General features: G+C 47.5%; 1 protein-coding gene across 4 annotated transcripts in view; it reads left to right on the top strand.

Annotated features, from left to right (window-relative positions):
- Positions 1-18,822, top strand: part of CHGB (chromogranin B) — a 220,947-nt gene that overhangs the window by 167,332 nt on the left and 34,793 nt on the right. For 2 of the 4 annotated variants that reach the window (XM_073672263.1, XM_073672262.1), the window contains exon 1: positions 6,348-6,587. The exons of the other annotated variants lie outside the window; for them this stretch is intronic. Coding sequence is in view for 1 of the 2 variants with exons in the window: in XM_073672262.1 (XP_073528363.1) it covers positions 6,539-6,587 (49 nt within the window). In the remaining variant the exon portion in view is untranslated. Of the gene's footprint in view, positions 1-6,347; positions 6,588-18,822 lie in introns of those variants that run through there. 4 annotated transcript variants of the gene reach the window in all.

Genomic DNA, 18,822 nt, shown 5'->3' with positions numbered 1-18,822 from the left:
AGCAGCGGCATACACCGGTACCCGACAATTTAGACAAGAAGGAATAGAGCATTACACATAGATTAGATAGATAGAAACATGTCAGTCACACATATAAGAAGCACAGTGACAGTGTTGGTTACTGCACTTGTCATTTAGTGTAAAGGATTTATTAAAAAAAATATTAGTGTTTTCATGCACCGTCTCTTTAAAAAAGCCGGCCGGCAATTCAGCAGCGGTACCCGACAATTTAGAACAGAAAGAATAGAGCTTCACACATAGATTAGATAGATAGAAACATGTCAGTCACATATATAATAAGTACAGTGACAGTGTTGCTTACTGTACTTGTCATTTAGAGTAAAGGATTTATTTAAAAAAATAATAATGTTTTCATGCACTGTCTCTTTAAAAAAGCCGGCCGGCAATTCAGCAGCGGTACCCGACAATTTAGAACAGAAAGAATAGAGCTTCACACATAGATTAGATAGATAGAAACATGTCAGTCACATATATATGAAGTACAGTGACAGTGTTGCTTACTGTACTTGTCATTTAGTGTAAAGGATTTATTTAAAAAAATAATAGTGTTTTCATGCACTGTCTCTTTAAAAAAGCCGGCCGGCAATTCAGCATCTGTACTCGACAATTTAGAACAGAAAGAATAGAGAATCATACATAGATTAGATAGATAGAAACATGTCAGTCAGATATATAATAAGTACAGTGATAGTGTTGGTTACTGTACTTGTCATTTAGTGTTAAAATAAAGGATTTATTAAAAAAAAAATTAGCTTGGGGTTCCCCGTAATTTTAGTCTCTAGCGGAGGTTAAGCAGACGGCTGGGGCAGATGTTTGAAGCCTGGGAAGGGGGTAATACCCACGGAGCTTCCCAGGCTACTAATATCAGCCCCCAGCTGAATACCTAGCCTTTACTAGCTATTAAAATGGGGGACCCCCCAAAAAAATGACGTGGGGTCCCCCCTAATTTAATAGCTAGCAAAGGCTAGGCAGACAGCTGGGGGCTGATATTAATAGCCCAGGAAGGGTGCCATGAATATTGGCCCCCTCCCAGGCTAGAAACACCAGCCGTCAGCCGCCCCAGAAATGGCGCATCCATAGGATGCGCCAATTCTGGCACTTAGCCTCGCTCTTCCCACTGCCCTGTAGCGGTGGCAGTGGGGTAATAGGGTTGGGGTTGATGTCAGCTTATAATGCCAGCTGACATCAAGCCCAGGTTAGTAATGGAGAGGCGTCTATAAGACACCCCCATTACTAACCCCATAGTGAAAGTTAAAAGAAAACACAACACCCAGAATAAAGTCCTTTAATTGAAATAAACACACAATTCTTTATTGTTCTAAATTAAACCATACTTACCATCACGCCCATTCCAGCTGAAGCCAACGATCTCCTGCAATAAAAGAAAAATAATAAAGCAACCTCATCCTTACCTTTCGATGGTTCCCAGGACAGCTCCAGCTCTACTACATCGAGATGACAGGCTGGACCGCAGCAGAACGCTGCCATCCAGCCTGTCAACCCGCAGACACTGAGAAGAGCAGGCTTGCTTCGCTCCTCAGTGTCTCGCTGTGACGGCATCCAGATGAGCCGAGGTCATGTCCAATGAACTCGGCACACCTCATGCACGTCACTGACAGCGTGGGAAAATTCTCCTGCACTCAGCGCTTCAGCGTGAGAATTTTCCCACGCTGTCAGTGACGTGCATGAGGTGAGTTCATGTCCAATGATCTCAGCTCACCTCATGCACGTCACTTACAGCGTGGGAAAATTCTCCTGCACTCAGCGCTTCAGAGTGAGAATTCTCCCACGCTGAAGCGCTGAGTGCAGGAGAATTTTCCCACGCTGTCAGTGACGTGCATGAGGTGAGCCGAGTTCATTGGACATGACCTCGGCTCATCTGGATGCCCTCACAGAGAGACACTGTGGAGCGCAAGCAAGCCTGCGCTTCTCAGTGTCTGCGGGATGACAGGCTGGATGGCAGCGTTCTGCTGCGGTCCAGCCAGTCATCTCGATGTAGCAGAGCTGAAGCTGTCATGGGAACCATGGAAAGGTAAGGATGATGTTGGTTTATTATTTTTCTTTTATTTCAGGAGATCGTTGGCTTCAGCTGGAATGGGCGTGATGGTAAGTATGGTTTAATTTAGAACAATAAAGAATTGTGTGTTTATTTCAATTAAAGGACTTTATTCTGGGTGTTGTGTTTTTTTTAAATACTTTACTAGAAATTCATGGCGGTCATGTCTAATACTGGCGTGACCCCATGAATTTTGGGCTTAGGGCCAGCTGATAATACCAAGCTGGCCCTAACCCCTTTATTACCCAGTGAGCCACCGCACCAGGGCCCTGGATGAGTTGGGTACAGCGCCAGAAGATGGCGCTTCTATGAACGCGCCATTTTCCGGGGTGGCTGCGGACTGCAATTTTCAGCGGGGGGGGGGGCCAGAAAGCTTGGGCCTCCCTGCGCTGCAGATTCCAGCCCCCAGCTGCCTAGTTGTACCTGGCTGGACACAAAAATAGGGCGAAGCCCCACGTATTTTTTTTTTAATTATTTAAGGAAATTCATGAAATAATTAAGAAAAAAAGGCCTTCCCTATATTGTTGTGTCCGGCCAGGTACAAATAGGCAGCTGGTGGTTGGGGGCAGCCCGTTCCTGCCTGCTGTACCTGGCTGGACACAAATATAGTGCGAAGCCCCACGTCAATTTTTTTTAATTATTTAAGGAAATTCATGAAATAATTAAGAAAAAAAGGCCTTCCCTATATTGTTGTGTCCGGCCAGGTACAAATAGGCAGCTGGTGGATGGGGGCAGCCCATTCCTGCCTACTGTACCTGGCTGGACACAAATATAGTGCGAAGCCCCACTTCAATTTTTTTAAATTACTTCAGGAAATTCATGAAATAATTAAAAAAAAATTGACGTGGGGCTTCGCACTATACTTGTGTCCAGTCAGGTGCAGCAGCCAGGAACGGGCTGCCCCCAACTACCGGCTGCCTATTTGTACCTGGCCGGACACAACAATATAGGGAAGACCTTTTTTTTTTAATTATTTCATGAAATAATTTAAAGAAAATTGACGTGGGGCTTCGCCCTGTTTTTGTGTCCAGCCAGGTACAACTAGGCAGCTGGGGGCTGGAATCCGCAGCGCAGGGAGAACCAAGCTTTCTGGGCCACCCCCGCTGCAAATTGCAGTCCGCAGCCACCCCGGAAAATGGCGCGTTCATAGAAGCGCCATCTTCTGGCGCTGTACCCAACTCATCCAGGGCCCTGGTGCGGTGGCTCACTGGGTAATAAAGGGGTTAGGGCCAGCTTGGCATTATCAGCTGGCCCTAAGCCCGAAATTCATGGGGTCACGCCAATATTAGACATGACCACCATGAATTTCTAGTAAAGTATTTAAAAAAAACACAACACACAGAATAAAGTCCTTTAATTGAAATAAACACACAATTCTTTATTGTTCTAAATTAAACCATACTTACCGTCACGCCCATTCCAGCTGAAGCCAACGATCTCCTGAAATAAAAGAAAAATAATAAACCAACATCATCCTTACCTTTCCATGGTTCCCATGACAGCTTCAGCTCTGCTACATCGAGATGACTGGCTGGACCGCAGCAGAACGCTGCCATCCAGCCTGTCATCCCACAGACACTGAGAAGCGCAGGCTTGCTTGCGCTCCACAGTGTCTCTCTGTGAGGGCATCCAGATGAGCCGAGTTCATATCCAATGAACTCGGCTCACCTCATGCATGTCACTGACAGCGTGGGAAAATTCTCCTGCACTCAGCGCTTCAGCGTGGGAGAATTCTCACGCTGAAGCACTGAGTGCAGGAGAATTTTCCCACGCTGTCAGTGACGTGCATGAGGTGAACTGAGTTCATTGGACATGAGCTCACCTCATGCACGTCACTGACAGCGTGGGAGAATTCTCCTGCACTCAGCGCTTCAGCGTGAGAATTTTCCCACGCTGTCAGTGACGTGCATGAGGTGTGCCGAGTTCATTGGACATGAACTCGGCTCATCTGGATGCCGTCACAGAGAGACGCTGAGGAGCGCAAGCAAGCCTGCGCTTCTCAGTGTCTGCGGGATGACAGGCTGGATGGCAGCTTTCTGCTGTGGTCCAGCCTGTCATCTCGATGTAGCAGAGCTGAAGCTGTCGTGGGAACCATGGAAAGGTAAGGATTATGTTGCTTTATTATTTTTCTTTTATTGCAGGGGATCGTTGGCTTCAGCTGGAATGGGCGTGATTGTAAGTATGGTTTAATTTAGAACAATAAAGAATTGTGTGTTTATTTCAATTAAAGGACTTTATTCTGGGTGTTTGTGTTTTTTTTTAACTTTGACTATGGGGTTAGTAATGGGGGTGTCTTATAGACGCCTCTTCATTACTAACCTGGGCTTGATGTCAGCTGGCATTATAAGCTGACATCAACCCCAGCCCTATTACCCCACTGCCACCGCTACAGGGCAGAGGGAAGAGCGAGGCTAAGTGCCAGAATTGGCGCATCCTATGGATGCGCCATTTCTGGGGCGGCTGACGGCTGGTGTTTCTAGCCTGGGAGGGGGCCAATATTCATGGCACCCTTCCTGGGCTATTAATATCAGCCCCCAGCTGTCTGCCTAGCCTTTGCTAGCTAATAAAATAGGGGGGACCCCACGTCATTTTTTTGGGGGGTCCCCCATTTTAATAGCTAGTAAAGGCTAGGTATTCAGCTGGGGGCTGATATTAGTAGCCTGGGAAGCTCCGTGGGTATTACCCCCTTCCCAGGCTTGAAACATCTGCCCCAGCCATCTGCTTAACCTCCGCTAGAGCCTAAAATTAAGGGGAACCCCACGCCAATTTTTTTTAAAATAAATCCTTTATTTTAACACTAAATGACAAGTACAGTAATCAACACTATCACTGTACTTATTATATATGTGACTGACATGTTTCTATCTATCTAATCTATGTGTGATGCTCTATTCCTTCCATTCTAAATTGTCGGGTACCGCTGCTGAATTGCCGGCCGGCTTTTTTAAAGAGACAGTGCATGAAAACACTATTATTTTTTTAAATAAATCCTTTACACTAAATGACAAGTACAGTAAGCAACACTGTCACTGTACTTCTTATATATGTGACTGACATGTTTCTATCTATCTAATCTATGTGTGAAGCTCTATTCTTTCGGTTCTAAATTGTCGGGTACAGGTGTATGCCGCTGCTGAATTGCCGGCTTTTCATGTTTCACTGTTGGCACTGTTCCCATCGATTTGGGCAATCACTCTAATGCCACAACCACCATGGCTGTGGCATTACAGTGAGTGGCAGACAATCCCTGCATGATTGGTGCTCTAAATAGCACCAGACATGCAGGACACGCTTTTGGTGCACGAACAGTTATCGAACATAACCTCGAACAGCCGAATTTTTTGCAAATCGTTCGGGTTCGTCGAACAACTCGAACACCGCCCAAAACAGCTCGAATTTGAGATTGGCGAACAGTTCTAGTCGAACACCGCTCATCTCTACCGGTGACTACCTCTTGAAGCTCATCAAGAGAATGCCAAGAGTGTGCAAAGCAGTCATCAAAGCAAAAGGTGGCTACTTTGAAGAACCTAGAATATAAGACATATTTTCAGTTGTTTCACACTTTTTTGTTAAGTATATAATTCCACATGTGTTAATTCATAGTTTTGATGCCTTCAGTGTGAATGTACAATTTTCATAGTCATGAAAATACAGAAAAATCTTTAAATGAGAAGGTGTGTCCAAACTTTTGGTCTGTACTGTATATGTATACCAGCAGCACCACTACAGGCAGAAGGAATTGGCACCTGATGCCTATTGAAAATAAAAAAAATCAATGATTTCTCCATATAATGCAGCTAATGCTGATCATCCAGGGGAGGACGCGCTGTAACTTTGTGCTCCAGCAAATTGATGAATACCCATATTCAGTGACCTTCTTTTATTAATTCAATATGCCCCAATAACGTATTCAGCAATAGTTCTTGTATTCCACGCAATCCTTATAATCACTTAATCTTGTCTCTAATGTGATTGAGTCAAATTACAGACTTTATCAATCTATGTATCTGTACAATATTATTGATTTATGTACAAAATATTATCACCTCCTTTGCTACATTGCAGAGTTTTATTCCTGCATTGGTTTTTATTTTTCGCCCTCACAGCTTTCTAAATTTCCAGCACAAAACATGAAATGTATCAATAATTCATCAGATGAACATTTCAGCATATTAGACTCTTTGGGGATCTTGGTGACGCAGATTCCTGGAAGGAAATAGGGGATAGCTTGCTTGGCTGCTTAAAATGCAGGATGATAGCCCAGCCTCCCACCCTGCACCTTCTCTTTAAATAGAGGCCAGCTCAGCAGCAGCTGTTATTGCGAGCGCTGGATCCTGCCTGCTAGAGCTCGGGCAAAGCACTGGAGGAGGAGAGCTGCTGACAAGTGGCTTATAAGGAGGGAGAACACCGGCATCTGCAACTGAAAGAGCCAGGGAAGGGGCGGGGGATTGTGGGAAGGAGATGACGCCCGTCTTGGTCTTACTGAGCCTCCTAGTAGGCACCTTAGAAGGTAAGTGATGGTTGATGGTGATGATTGATGATGGTTGAGTAGATGGAATTGTGATGGACAGTGACTCACACAAAGCAGCGGCACTTCAGCACTATAGTCAGCAGCACATAGTGAGGAGCAAATCATGAATAGCAGCATCAAGTGAGGAGCATATCTTGGTCAGCAGCACATAGTGAGGAGCACATCATGGACAGCAGCATCAAGTGAGGAGCACACCATGGACAGCAGCATCTAGTGAGGAGCACACCATGGACAGCAGCATCAAGTGAGGAGCAGATCATGGACAGCAGCATCTAGTGAGACGCACACCATGGACAGCAGCATCAAGTGAGGAGCAGATCATGGACAGCAGCATCTAGTGAGGAGCACACCATGGACAGCAGCATCAAGTGAGGAGCAGATCATGGACAGCAGCATCTAGTGAGACGCACACCATGGACAGCAGCATCAAGTGAGGAGCACACCATGGACAGCAGCATCTAGTGAGGAGCACACCATGGACAGCAGCATCAAGTGAGGAGCAGATCATGGACAGCAGCATCTAGTGAGACGCACACCATGGACAGCAGCACATAGTGAGGAGCACACCATGGACAGCAGCACCTAGTGAGGAGCACACCATGGTCAGCAGCATCAAGTGAGGAGCACATCATGGACAGCAGCATCAAGTGAGGAGTACACCATGGTCAGCAGCATCAAGTGAGGAGCACATCATGGACAGCAGCATCTAGTGAGGAGCACACCATGGTCAGCAGCATCTAGTGAGGAGCACACCATGGACAGCAGCATAAAGTGAGGAGCACACCATGGTCAGCAGCATCTAGTGAGGAGCACACCATGGTCAGCAGCATCAAGTGAGGAGCACATCATGGACAGCAGCATCTAGTGAGGAGCACACCATGGTCAGCAGCATCTAGTGAGACGCACACCATGGACAGCAGCATAAAGTGAGGAGCACACCATGGTCAGCAGCATCTAGTGAGGAGCACACCATGGTCAGCAGCATCAAGTGAGGAGCACATCATGGACAGCAGCATCTAGTGAGGAGCACACCATGGTCAGCAGCATCTAGTGAGGAGCACACCATGGTCAGCAGCATCTAGTGAGGAGCACACCATGGTCAGCAGCATCAAGTGAGGAGCACACCATGGTCAGCAGCATCAAGTGAGGAGCACATCATGGACAGCAGCATCTAGTGAGGAGCACACCATGGTCAGCAGCATCTAGTGAGGAGCACACCATGGTCAGCAGCATCAAGTGAGGAGCACATCATGGACAGCAGCATCTAGTGAGGAGCACACCATGGACAGCAGCATCAAGTGAGACGCACACCATGGACAGCAGCATCAAGTGAGGGGCACACCATGGACAGCAGCATCAAGTGAGACGCACACCATGGACAGCAGCATCAAGTGAGGGGCACACCATGGACAGCAGCATCAAGTGAGGAGCACATCATGGACAGCAGCATCTAGTGAGGCGCACACAATGGACAGCAGCACATAGTGAGAAGCACACCATGGACAGCAGCATCTAGTGAGGAGCACACCATGGTCAGCAGCATCTAGTGAGGAGCACACCATGGTCAGCAAAATCTAGTGAGGAGCACACCATGGTCAGCAGCATCTAGTGAGGAGCACACCATGGTCAACAGAACATAGGAGCACACCATGGTCAGCAGCAGCTAGTGAGGGGCACACCATGGTCAGCAGCACATAGTCAGCAGCACATAGTGAAGGGTGCACCATGGTCAGTAGTACCTAGTGAGGGGCACACGATGTTCAGCAGCACCTAGTGAAGGGCGCACCATGGTCAACAGAACATAGGAGCACACCATAGTCAGCAGCAGCTAGTGAGGGGCCTACCATGGTCAGCAGCACCTAGTGAAGGGCGCACCATGGTCCGCAGCATCTAGTGAGGTGCACACCATTGTCAGCAGAACCCAGTGAGGAGCACACCACGGTCAGCCGTACCTAGTGAGATGTACATCATGGTCAGCGGCACCTAGTGAGAACATCATGGTCAGCAGTACCTAGTGAGAACATCATGGTCAGCAGTACCTAGTGAGGAGCACACCATGGTCAGCAGCACCTAGTGAAGGGCGCACCATAGTCAGTAGTACCTAGTGAGGAGCACACCATGGTCAGCAGCACCTAGTGAGGAGCACACCATGGTCAGCAGCACCTAGTGAGGAGCACACCATGGTCAGCAGTATTAGAGTGAGGGGCACACCATGGTCAGCAGTATTAGAGTGAGGGGCACACCATGGTCAGCAGTATTAGAGTGAGGGGCACACCATGGTCAGCAGCACCTAGTGAGGAGCACACCATGGTCAGCAGCACCTAGTGAGGAGCACACCATGGTCAGCAGTATTAGAGTGAGGGGCACACCATGGTCAGCAGTATTAGAGTGAGGGGCACACCATGGTCAGCAGTATTAGAGTGAGGGGCACACCATGGTCAGCAGCAGCTAGTGAGGAGCACACCATGGTCAGCAGTATTAGAGTGAGGGGCTCACCATGGTCAGCAGTATTAGAGTGAGGGGCACACCATGGTCAGCAGCACCTAGTGAGGAGCACACCATGGTCAGCAGTATTAGAGTGAGGAGCACACCATGGTCAGCAGTATTAGAGTGAGGGGCACACCATGGTCAGCAGCACCTAGTGAGGGGCACACCATGGTCAGCAGCACCTAGTGAGGAGCACACCATGGTCAGCAGCACCTACTGAGGAGCACACCATGGTCAGCAGCACCTAGTGAGGAGCACACCATGGTCAGCAGCACCTAGTGAGGGGCACACCATGGTCAGCAGCACCTAGTGAGGGGCACACCATGGTCAGCAGCACCTAGTGAGGGGCACACCATGGTCAGCAGTATTAGAGTGAGGGGCACACCATGGTCAGCATCACCTAGTGAGGGGCACACCATGGTCAGCAGCACCTAGTGAGGGGCACACCATGGTCAGCAGCACCTAGTGAGGAGCACACCATGGTCAGCAGCACCTAGTGAGGGGCACACCATGGTCAGCAGCACCTAGTGAGGGGCACACCATGGTCAGCAGCACCTAGTGAGGAGCACACCATGGTCAGCAGCACCTAGTGAGAACATCATGGTCAGCAGCACCTAGTGAGGGGCACACCATGGTCAGCAGCACCTAGTGAGGGGCACACCATGGTCAGCAGCACCTAGTGAGGAGCACACCATGGTCAGCAGCACCTAGTGAGAACATCATGGTCAGCAGCACCTAGTGAGGAGCACACCATGGTCAGCAGCACCTAGTGAGGGGCACACCATGGTCAGCAGCACCTAGTGAGGGGCACACCATGGTCAGCAGCACCTAGTGAGGGGCACTTCAGCACCATGGACTGGTGATCTCAGCTTCTGTCTGCAGAACCTAAAGCAATGGTTCCCTACTGTAATGTATTTTACTCTAGAAACTAAACGTTTTCCTGGCAAAATGCAAATGATACATAGTAATACAACTTAGATATAACACATTGTCTTCAATCACTATCAAATGATTTAACCCTATAGAGGTTAATAGAGCCCTGGAGGGCTGTGAGCAGTGCTGTAAATAATGGATCTGCCTCTTAATAAATGACACTGGGGGCTTCCTATGCTGTTACAGCAGCCATGGATCATAAAAAATGTAAGAAGACACCAATTTCTGGCATTACTGTTGAGTGCTTATTACATAACTGGGGGAGAAAGCAGTTGCCACTTCTACTAGTCATGTATTATCTATATTCTGCCACAGGTCCCTATGGCTAGATCATGTAGCTTCTTTCTCTGCATGATGCATTGGGGGTACTGAATTCATATGTTACATACATTGTTATATATACACATATGTGTGTGCTTATATGATCGCATCTATTTATTGCCAATGCTAATAGTCCCATGCAACCTATTTACTCTTCTACGCTGCATTAAGCTTTATTATTCGCTACTTTATTATTCGCCAAGTAGCAATAACTAAACATCTCCGCTCCACACAGCCGAAACCTAGAGCAGCGCGCTATATGATCACCACCTAGTGGGTAATAACCAGTACTACACATCTCACTTATTGTAAATACATTTCTGCTGTAGATGAACAAATAAAAATAAGAAACCGTGAAATGTATGTAAAGAAGATTCTTCATATTATAACAGCCCTTCTTTTTTTATTCTGAAATTGTGAATAGTGTAGCAGATGCTATTCTTTAAGTCAAATATAAGAAACTTGGACTTCATCTATACGATAAGAAATTAAACGAATCCTTACTTTTAAAATATTTATGATTGTTTAATTATTTGTCTGTGACATTAAATGATATTAAATACCGTATTAAAGCTTTTTAAGGACAAAACATTGACCATCCAATATTTTTTTTCCATTTTTTATATTTATACAGTCTCTAGTCTAGTGCAGCGATGTGTCTTAGTGGTAAGCAAGAGTGACATTTGTATGGGGTTTGTACGTTCTCCCTGTCTTATGGGTTTTCTGCAAGAGCATTCAGGTGTCTCATCTACTTTAAAAACATATTAGCCATAGAGTTATAAGATTGTTGGTGGAACATGTTGGCTTCATATCATAATTGAGCGGTATATCACAGAGCTACTCCTTGGTATTATCTCACACAATAAATCCACAATTATTAAAAACTCTAATTACCCATCAGGTATCAGAACCCACCAAACTGATAATAAACCCACCGAACTGATAATAAACCCACCAAACTGATAATGATGACCGATCTTCTGCATAGGTCCCTAATATAATAGTTGTGGAAAACCCCTTTAAATGAAAAAAAAAATGCCACTGGAGGTTTCCATAACCATTAATTAGTGATAATAGCAATCTCAATAAATTAAAACTGGCAGCCTCCTAAAATTCTATAAGATTTTAGTGCCAGATATTGATTGCATAAAGTTAACCCTCAAAATATCTATTTGAAGGCTACAAGAGTTGAGGGAAAAAAACATTTCTATGAATGTTAGTTTTCGCTGTACGGATGCAGCTTCAGTATCAGTAGGACATTGCAAAATTACCTATTATGTCAGATGTTTCTATCTTGGAATGAAGGTTCACTTTTTAATAAAGGGATATGGTTCCATGTTAGTTAGCAGAACTGTCTCGTATACTTGCCCCATACACCTCGGTTGTAAACCCAGGAACTATAGGGCTGAATTATATTTTACTTGCCAGTCTTGACTTAGGGTACACTCGGGTAAGGTGCACCAAATTCATTAAGAGTGCCTCTTAAATGGCTTGTACAGGTCACTTAGTGACTGCAGACTTGTGAATCCACACAGCACGCACATTGTGCAATGTCAGGATTTTCCAGTGGCAACATTGTTTGTGGGCAGTCATGTGTATTCAAGTATACAATATACATACTCCCAGCCACATTCCTACTAGACATGCGCTGCCTCGGTCAACACAAGGAAATTGAGTGATTCCGCGCAAGTCTAGTGCGCATGCGGCAGGAAGTATGAATATCTTATACTTGCAGTCACATCACAACCTGCTACCAGCACCGAAACTGGAGAATGCTGACAGCGTGCAGTGTGCGCTGTGAGGATACACAAGTCTGCAGCCACATAGAGTGACTGCAGACTTTCATGCCAAACCTGGACAACGCTCTTAATGAATTTGACACATTCTTCAGCTGCCTTGTACCAACAACAGAAATGTACTCCTGTCATGAACTGCTGCATATTTCAGTCTTAATTTATGCCACTTTTGTGCGGAAATTATGATGAACTTGCCGAGCCCCCCTTTGCTAAGCTCAAATAGTGGAGATGGTATAATAACACCAGGTTTTTTTTGCTCATAGTTGCACAAAAAAATTGCAACATTTCACACAATTTTATGCCAAATTTCTGGCACAAAATGATGAATTGGCCCCAATACATTTTTTTTTATTATTTAGCTGAATTCTGCCCATCTATTTGCGTTCATTTCAGTAATGCATAATCGGTAATCTATTGAAATGCAAATAATGGATGAAAATAATAATTAAGACAGTACAAATAATACTTTAGTGGCAGGGGTGGATTAAGAGTAGCAAGGCCCCTCCCCCCACACACACACAACTGATGTATCACGTGACATGTCACATGATCCCCTGTGATAGATTATGTGATAGTTCACGTGAAATTAACTTGGCAAAATATTAATTATTATAATTATTTTAAGGCTGTGTGCCCACTATACGTTTTTTAAGCGTTTCCGCAGTGGCAATTACGCTGCAGAAACGCTTAAAAAACACATTGTAGAAAGGCAGCAATGTTCCCCAATGATAATCCGCATGTGCTGTGCACATGCTGCGGAATTTTCCGCTGCGGATTATCATTGCGGAAAAATCCGCAGCATTACCAATTATTTTGCGGAAGCGCGGCTCTTTCGCCGCCATTGACTTGCATTGGACCGCATGACATCCGCATCACTGCATCTGTACATGCAGAATCCATGCGTTTCAATGTGCGGATGGTACCCGGGTTTGGAGAAGAGGAGACTCTCCTCCGGACCCGGGTGCCATAGAACCTGTAAAAAAAGAATAAAATAAAAAATAAATATTATACTTACCTTCTGATGGCCCCCGGTGTCGTTATCCGATGCGTCCTGGCTTGCCGGCAGCTAACGATGGTCTGAAAAGGACCTGCCGTGACGTCATTTAGTCATGTGACGGGTCACGCGACCGCTGACGTCGGCAGGCCATCAGAAGGTAATTATATATTTATTTTTTACCATTCTTTTACAGTCACACTATATAAATCCATGCCGGTTGCATGGATTTATATAGTGTGACCAAGTTGTCAAGCACTTTCCAAGTGATGCTAAAATCGCTTGGAAAGCGCTTGTCAACCTGCATGCGGAAATGCATGTGAAGAACGCTTCACATCCGCATGTCCCTGGCAGGAAAAACGCATGTACAATCCGCATGTACAGTCCGCATGTACAATCCGCATGCGTTTTTTCTGCCAGGGAGATGCAGAAACGCTCAAAAAAATCATTGCATTTCTGCAACGTGGGCACATAGCCTTACATTAATTGTATGACTCAATATTGAGCTCACGTAGCCATCTATACACAGCAGGAGGCCGCACGTAGCCATCTATACACAGCAGGAGGCCGCACGCAGCCATCTATACACAGCAGGAGGCCGCACGTAGCCATCTGTACACAGCAGGAGGCCGCACGGCGCCATCTATACACAGCAGGAGGCCGCACGGCGCCATCTATACACAGCGGGAGGCCGCACGATGCCATCTATACACAGCAGGGGGCCGGACGATGCCATCTATACACAGCGCGAGGCTGCATGGCGCCATCTGTACACCGCAGGGGGCCGCACGTAGCCATCTATACACAGCAGGAGGCCGCACGTAGCCATCTGTACACAGCAGGAGGCCGCACGGCGCCATCTTTACACAGCAGGAGGCCGCACGGCGCCATCTATACACAGCAGGGGGCTGCACGGCGCCATCTATGCACAGCAGGAGGCTGCACGTAGCCATCTATACACAGCAGGAGTCCGCACGTAGCCATCTATACACAGCAGGAGGCCGCACGTAGCCATTATACACAGCAGGAGGCCGCACGTAGCCATCTATACACAGCAGGAGGCCGCACGTAGCCATCTGTACACAGCAGGAGGCCGCACGTAGCCATCTGTACACAGCAGGAGGCCACACGGCGCCATCTATACACAGCGGGAGGCCGCACGGCGCCATCTATACACAGCAGGGGGCCGCACGGCACCATCTATACACAGCGGGAGGCCGCACGATGTCATCTATACACAGCGGGAGGCCGCACGATGCCATCTATACACAGCAGGGGGCAGCACGATGCCATCTATACACAGCAGGGGGGCGCATGGCGCCATCTATACACAGCGCACGATGCCATCTATACACAGCAGGGGGCAGCACAATGCCATCTATACACAGCAGGGGGGCGCACGGCGCCATCTATACACAGCGGGAGGCCGCACGATGCCATCTATACACAGCAGGGGGCCGCACGATGCCATCTATACACAGCGGGAGGCCACACGGCGCCATCTATACACAGCGGGAGGCCGCACGGCGCCCCCCCCAGAGACAGCAGGAGGCCGCACGGCGCCATCTATACTCAGCAGGAGGCCACACGCAGTCACGCACGCAGTCACGCACACAGTCACGCACACAGTCACGCACACAGTCACGCACGCAGTCACGCACACACACAAACATATACAGACATATATATACACGCATAAACACATTTGAAGCACAAAAATACATATAAACAGACATCACACAATGATATCTGCCTACACACACGCACACACATACATACACACACACACACACACACACACACACACACACACACACACACACACACACACACACACTCACTCACACACACATGCACACACACACTCACCATCCCCCGGCTCGGCTCCAGTCCTCCTGCTCTTTTCCGGTGCAGCACTGCAGGCCGGGTGCGCACTGCGTGACGTCACAGCTAGGAGACATGGCCGCGCACAGGGCCGTGTCTTCTAGCAGTGACGCGGCCGGGCCAGCACAGGGAAGTTAACTGATGCAGTGCTGGCCCGGCTGTGCGCCGCTGCTGGGGGAGCGGTCTGGGCCCCCCCCCGCCACTGTCTGCCGGTATGTGAACATATAATGAGGGCAATCTGGCCATAGACACCCCGGAGCCCCAGGCCCCCTGGAGGTTCGGGGCCCCCGGGCGGTAGCCCAGATTGCCCTCATTATAATCCGCCTATGTTTAGTGGCACTAAAGATGAAACAGAAAGTTATCATATTCCAACTCTACTAAATGGAAAGCTTTGAAAGTATAAAACTCACTGACATCAGCATTAACCTGGTAGTAAAGGCTATCTGCAGCACAGAAAAATTCTTGTAGTAACCCATCCTATATTGATCCTTTTCCTCCCGCGAGTATCTTAATGTTGATATGCTGATGCCATTTTTTAATTAATTATTCCATTAAAGAATATAAAAACACATTGGAGGGGGCTTCATAAAAATATCCCATGCCCAGCAAAGCAACTACCCTTTCTGTGTTTAGGTATTAATGACATATACTAGTAAAAGGGGTGACGTTTCTCCTTGTGGAGAGTGGCAAGCCAGGCCTGGCATGTCAGAGTGAGGAGACTTATATGCCATGCCTGCTCCTCTGGGAAATTAAATTTAGGTGACATTACAGTTCTAGTCCTCTTCCTCTCTGAAGAGGCATTTTGCATATTTAATTTTGCAGAGAAGCATGCATGGCATATAAGACTCTTCACTCTGACATGCCAGGCTTGGCATGTCACTCTCCACAAGGAGAAATGTTACACCTTAGCTCCCTATATATATATATATATATATATATATATATATATATATATATATATATATATATATATATATTGTGATGCAGCAGGCATCCCTTTAATGGTTCAGTGTATGTTTTGACGGACCATGTACCTCCCTCAGCTGACTGGTCACATGACTGTGACATCACACAGGTCCTTTTGCTCACAGAAGGTATGGACACATGACTGTGAGATAAGCACAGGTCCTGTGGCTGTTTCTATAGGATATAAAAACCCTGGTGATTTGAGACAGGTGTGTGCAGTGGCGCAAGGGGTGTGATAGGCGTGAGGCCTGTTCCCTGTGTGTGTGGCACCGTGTGAGGCCTGATGAGGCCTGACGAAGCTTGGTGGACTCCTGGAGGGTGAAGCCTGGATCCTTGTGTGTGTAAGCGATGCCAGTAAGCCTTGGAGGGCCAGAGGCTTTGGAGGATAAGCGTCCTGGAGGGCAGAGCCTGGATCTGTGTGTGTGAGAGATGCCAGTGGCCTTGGACTGGGATAAGGGCTGGAGACCACGTGTGGTAAGCCTTAGAGCCACAGTGGTGGCGGAACAAAGCGGACTGAAGCAGCTACAACCCGGCGAAAGGTAAAACACTGCTTATTGTGGACATTGATATGGACATTGATGTTGGTGCCTAGCCGGGGGGATGTAACTGAAGCCAAGAGGGCCTGTCTGCTAGTTGAAAGGCTTCGGGATGTTATATGTGTAATATGCCGGTGAGCACTAAGATGGACTGTGTGACCAGCAGTTTATGAAGCGTAATAAACTGTTGGACTGTGAAACACCGCAAAGTCGTGGCTGGTGTGCTTTAATTGATGCGCTGCAGCGAGTATCCCCCAGGATGATGACTAGCGCTGCCTTACAATATATATATATATACACACACAGATATAGATACTGTACCCAAGGAATAATATAGTATAGATATTGTTAATAGCTTTGATCAGTGATGTGGGCGGAGTTATGCAGAGCTCCGCATTCAGACAACTACTATATCTGCTGCCGAGAAAACAGGGATTTTATTAAAACTACAGCAAGCATTCCATTGCTGGAATCATGGTCTCAGCCCCTACAGCATGATGCTCTCTGATTACTTAACAATAACCTGCTGACAAATTACTTTTAAATACTATTTCAAGGAAAGGAATTGCATTTTGAAATCAGATGAGAATTTTTAGTTGGTTTTTTTTTAAACAAACTGCAGGTGAGGAACAGAGGTTTTCGGGAAGTAAAAATCCCTTCTAAGCATGTATGCAGCCTCCTTGCACTGCCATACAGGTTCTGTGCACTGAAATCTCTGCCTTATACATGAGCTTGTAGTTAGATATAGTCACTTCTCTTTACAGCACCACTCCAGTATTTTTTTTTCTGGTGCTAGAGTGGTGCTACCAGGGTCGGCTCCAGGTTTTTCTGGGCCCTGGGCGAAAGAGTCTCAGTGGCCCCTTTAACACATACCACGATTCATGATGCACAGATACCGCAGTGAAATATATATATAGATAGATAGATAGATAGATAGATAGATAGATAGATAGATAGATATATTAGTACAATGCTAAAGATTTCACTTCTTACATTACATGAGTGATATCTATTGTAAATTCTACAATAGCTAAGAAACCGGGGAATCGCTCCACACAGTATACTGGCCCCCATATAACTCTCCATACAGGATACTGGCCCCCATATAACGCTCCATACATGATACTGGCCCCCATATAACGCTCCATACAGAATACTGGCCCCCATATAACGCTCCATGCAGGCTGTGCCCCCACATAATGCTCCATGCAGGCTGTTCCCCCCCACATAATGACTCATGCAGGCTGTTCCCCCCCCACATAATGCCCTACGCAGGCTGTTCCCCCACATAATGCCCCACGCAGGATGTTCCCCCCATATAATGCCCCATGCAGGATGTCACTCCCCCCCTTACAATGCCCCATGCAGGATGTCACACCCCCCCTCCCTTATAATGCTCCATGCAGGATGTCACCCCCCCTCCCTTATAATGCCCCATGCAGGATGTCACCCCCCCTCGCTAATAATGCCCCATGCAGGATGTCACATCCCCCCTCCCTTATAATGCCCCATGCAGGATGTCACACACACCCCCCCTTATAATGCCCCATGCAGGATGTCACACACACCCCCCCTTATAATGCCCCATGCAGGATGTCACCCCCCCCTCCCTTATAATGCCCCATGCAGGATGTCGCACACCCCTTATAATGCCCCATGCAGGATGTCACACCTCCCTCCCTTATAATGCCCCATGCAGGATGTCACCCCCCCCTTATAATGCCCCATGCAGGATGTCACCCCCCCCCTATAATGCCCCATGCAGGATGTCACCCCCCCCCTTATAATGCCCCATGCAGGATGTCACACCCCCTCCTCCCTTATAATTCCCCATGCAGGATGTCACACTCCCCCACCCTACCCCACCATATAATGTCCCATGCCCCATGACTCCGTACAATAAAAAAAATGAAAATCAAATACTCACCTCACTTCTCACCTGCTGCCACTGCTCCGGACTCCTCACGCGCGCCAGCGTCTTCCCGCTCTGTGCTGTGACTGCTCAGGAGAGAGCGCGGTGGAAAGACGTCACCGCGCCCTCTGACCTGAGACGTTACTGTGCAGCAGCCGCAGAAGAGACCGGACCTGCTGCAGAGGCACGGGGAGAGGTAAGTATTGCACCGGGTGCCGGGGCCCTGAGCAAGCGGGGAGGAGCTGACGCCGGCCCTGGGTGCTACTAATGTAAGGTCCCTGTCTGTAGTAGTATACTTACCAGCTGCTGTCTTCAGATCTTCCCTGCGCCACTCCAGTCCCATTCTGCCATCTTATGACACAACTTCTGATTGACCGGAAGTCAG

Source organism: Phyllobates terribilis, unplaced genomic scaffold (assembly GCF_046119375.1).
Source record: "Phyllobates terribilis strain yellow unplaced genomic scaffold, ASM4611937v1 Scaffold_3__8_contigs__length_932513732, whole genome shotgun sequence".
Taxonomy (NCBI): Eukaryota; Metazoa; Chordata; class Amphibia; order Anura; family Dendrobatidae; genus Phyllobates; species Phyllobates terribilis.
The sequence above is the reverse complement of the archived record's forward strand: the minus strand, read 5'-3'. Positions and strand labels throughout refer to the sequence as shown.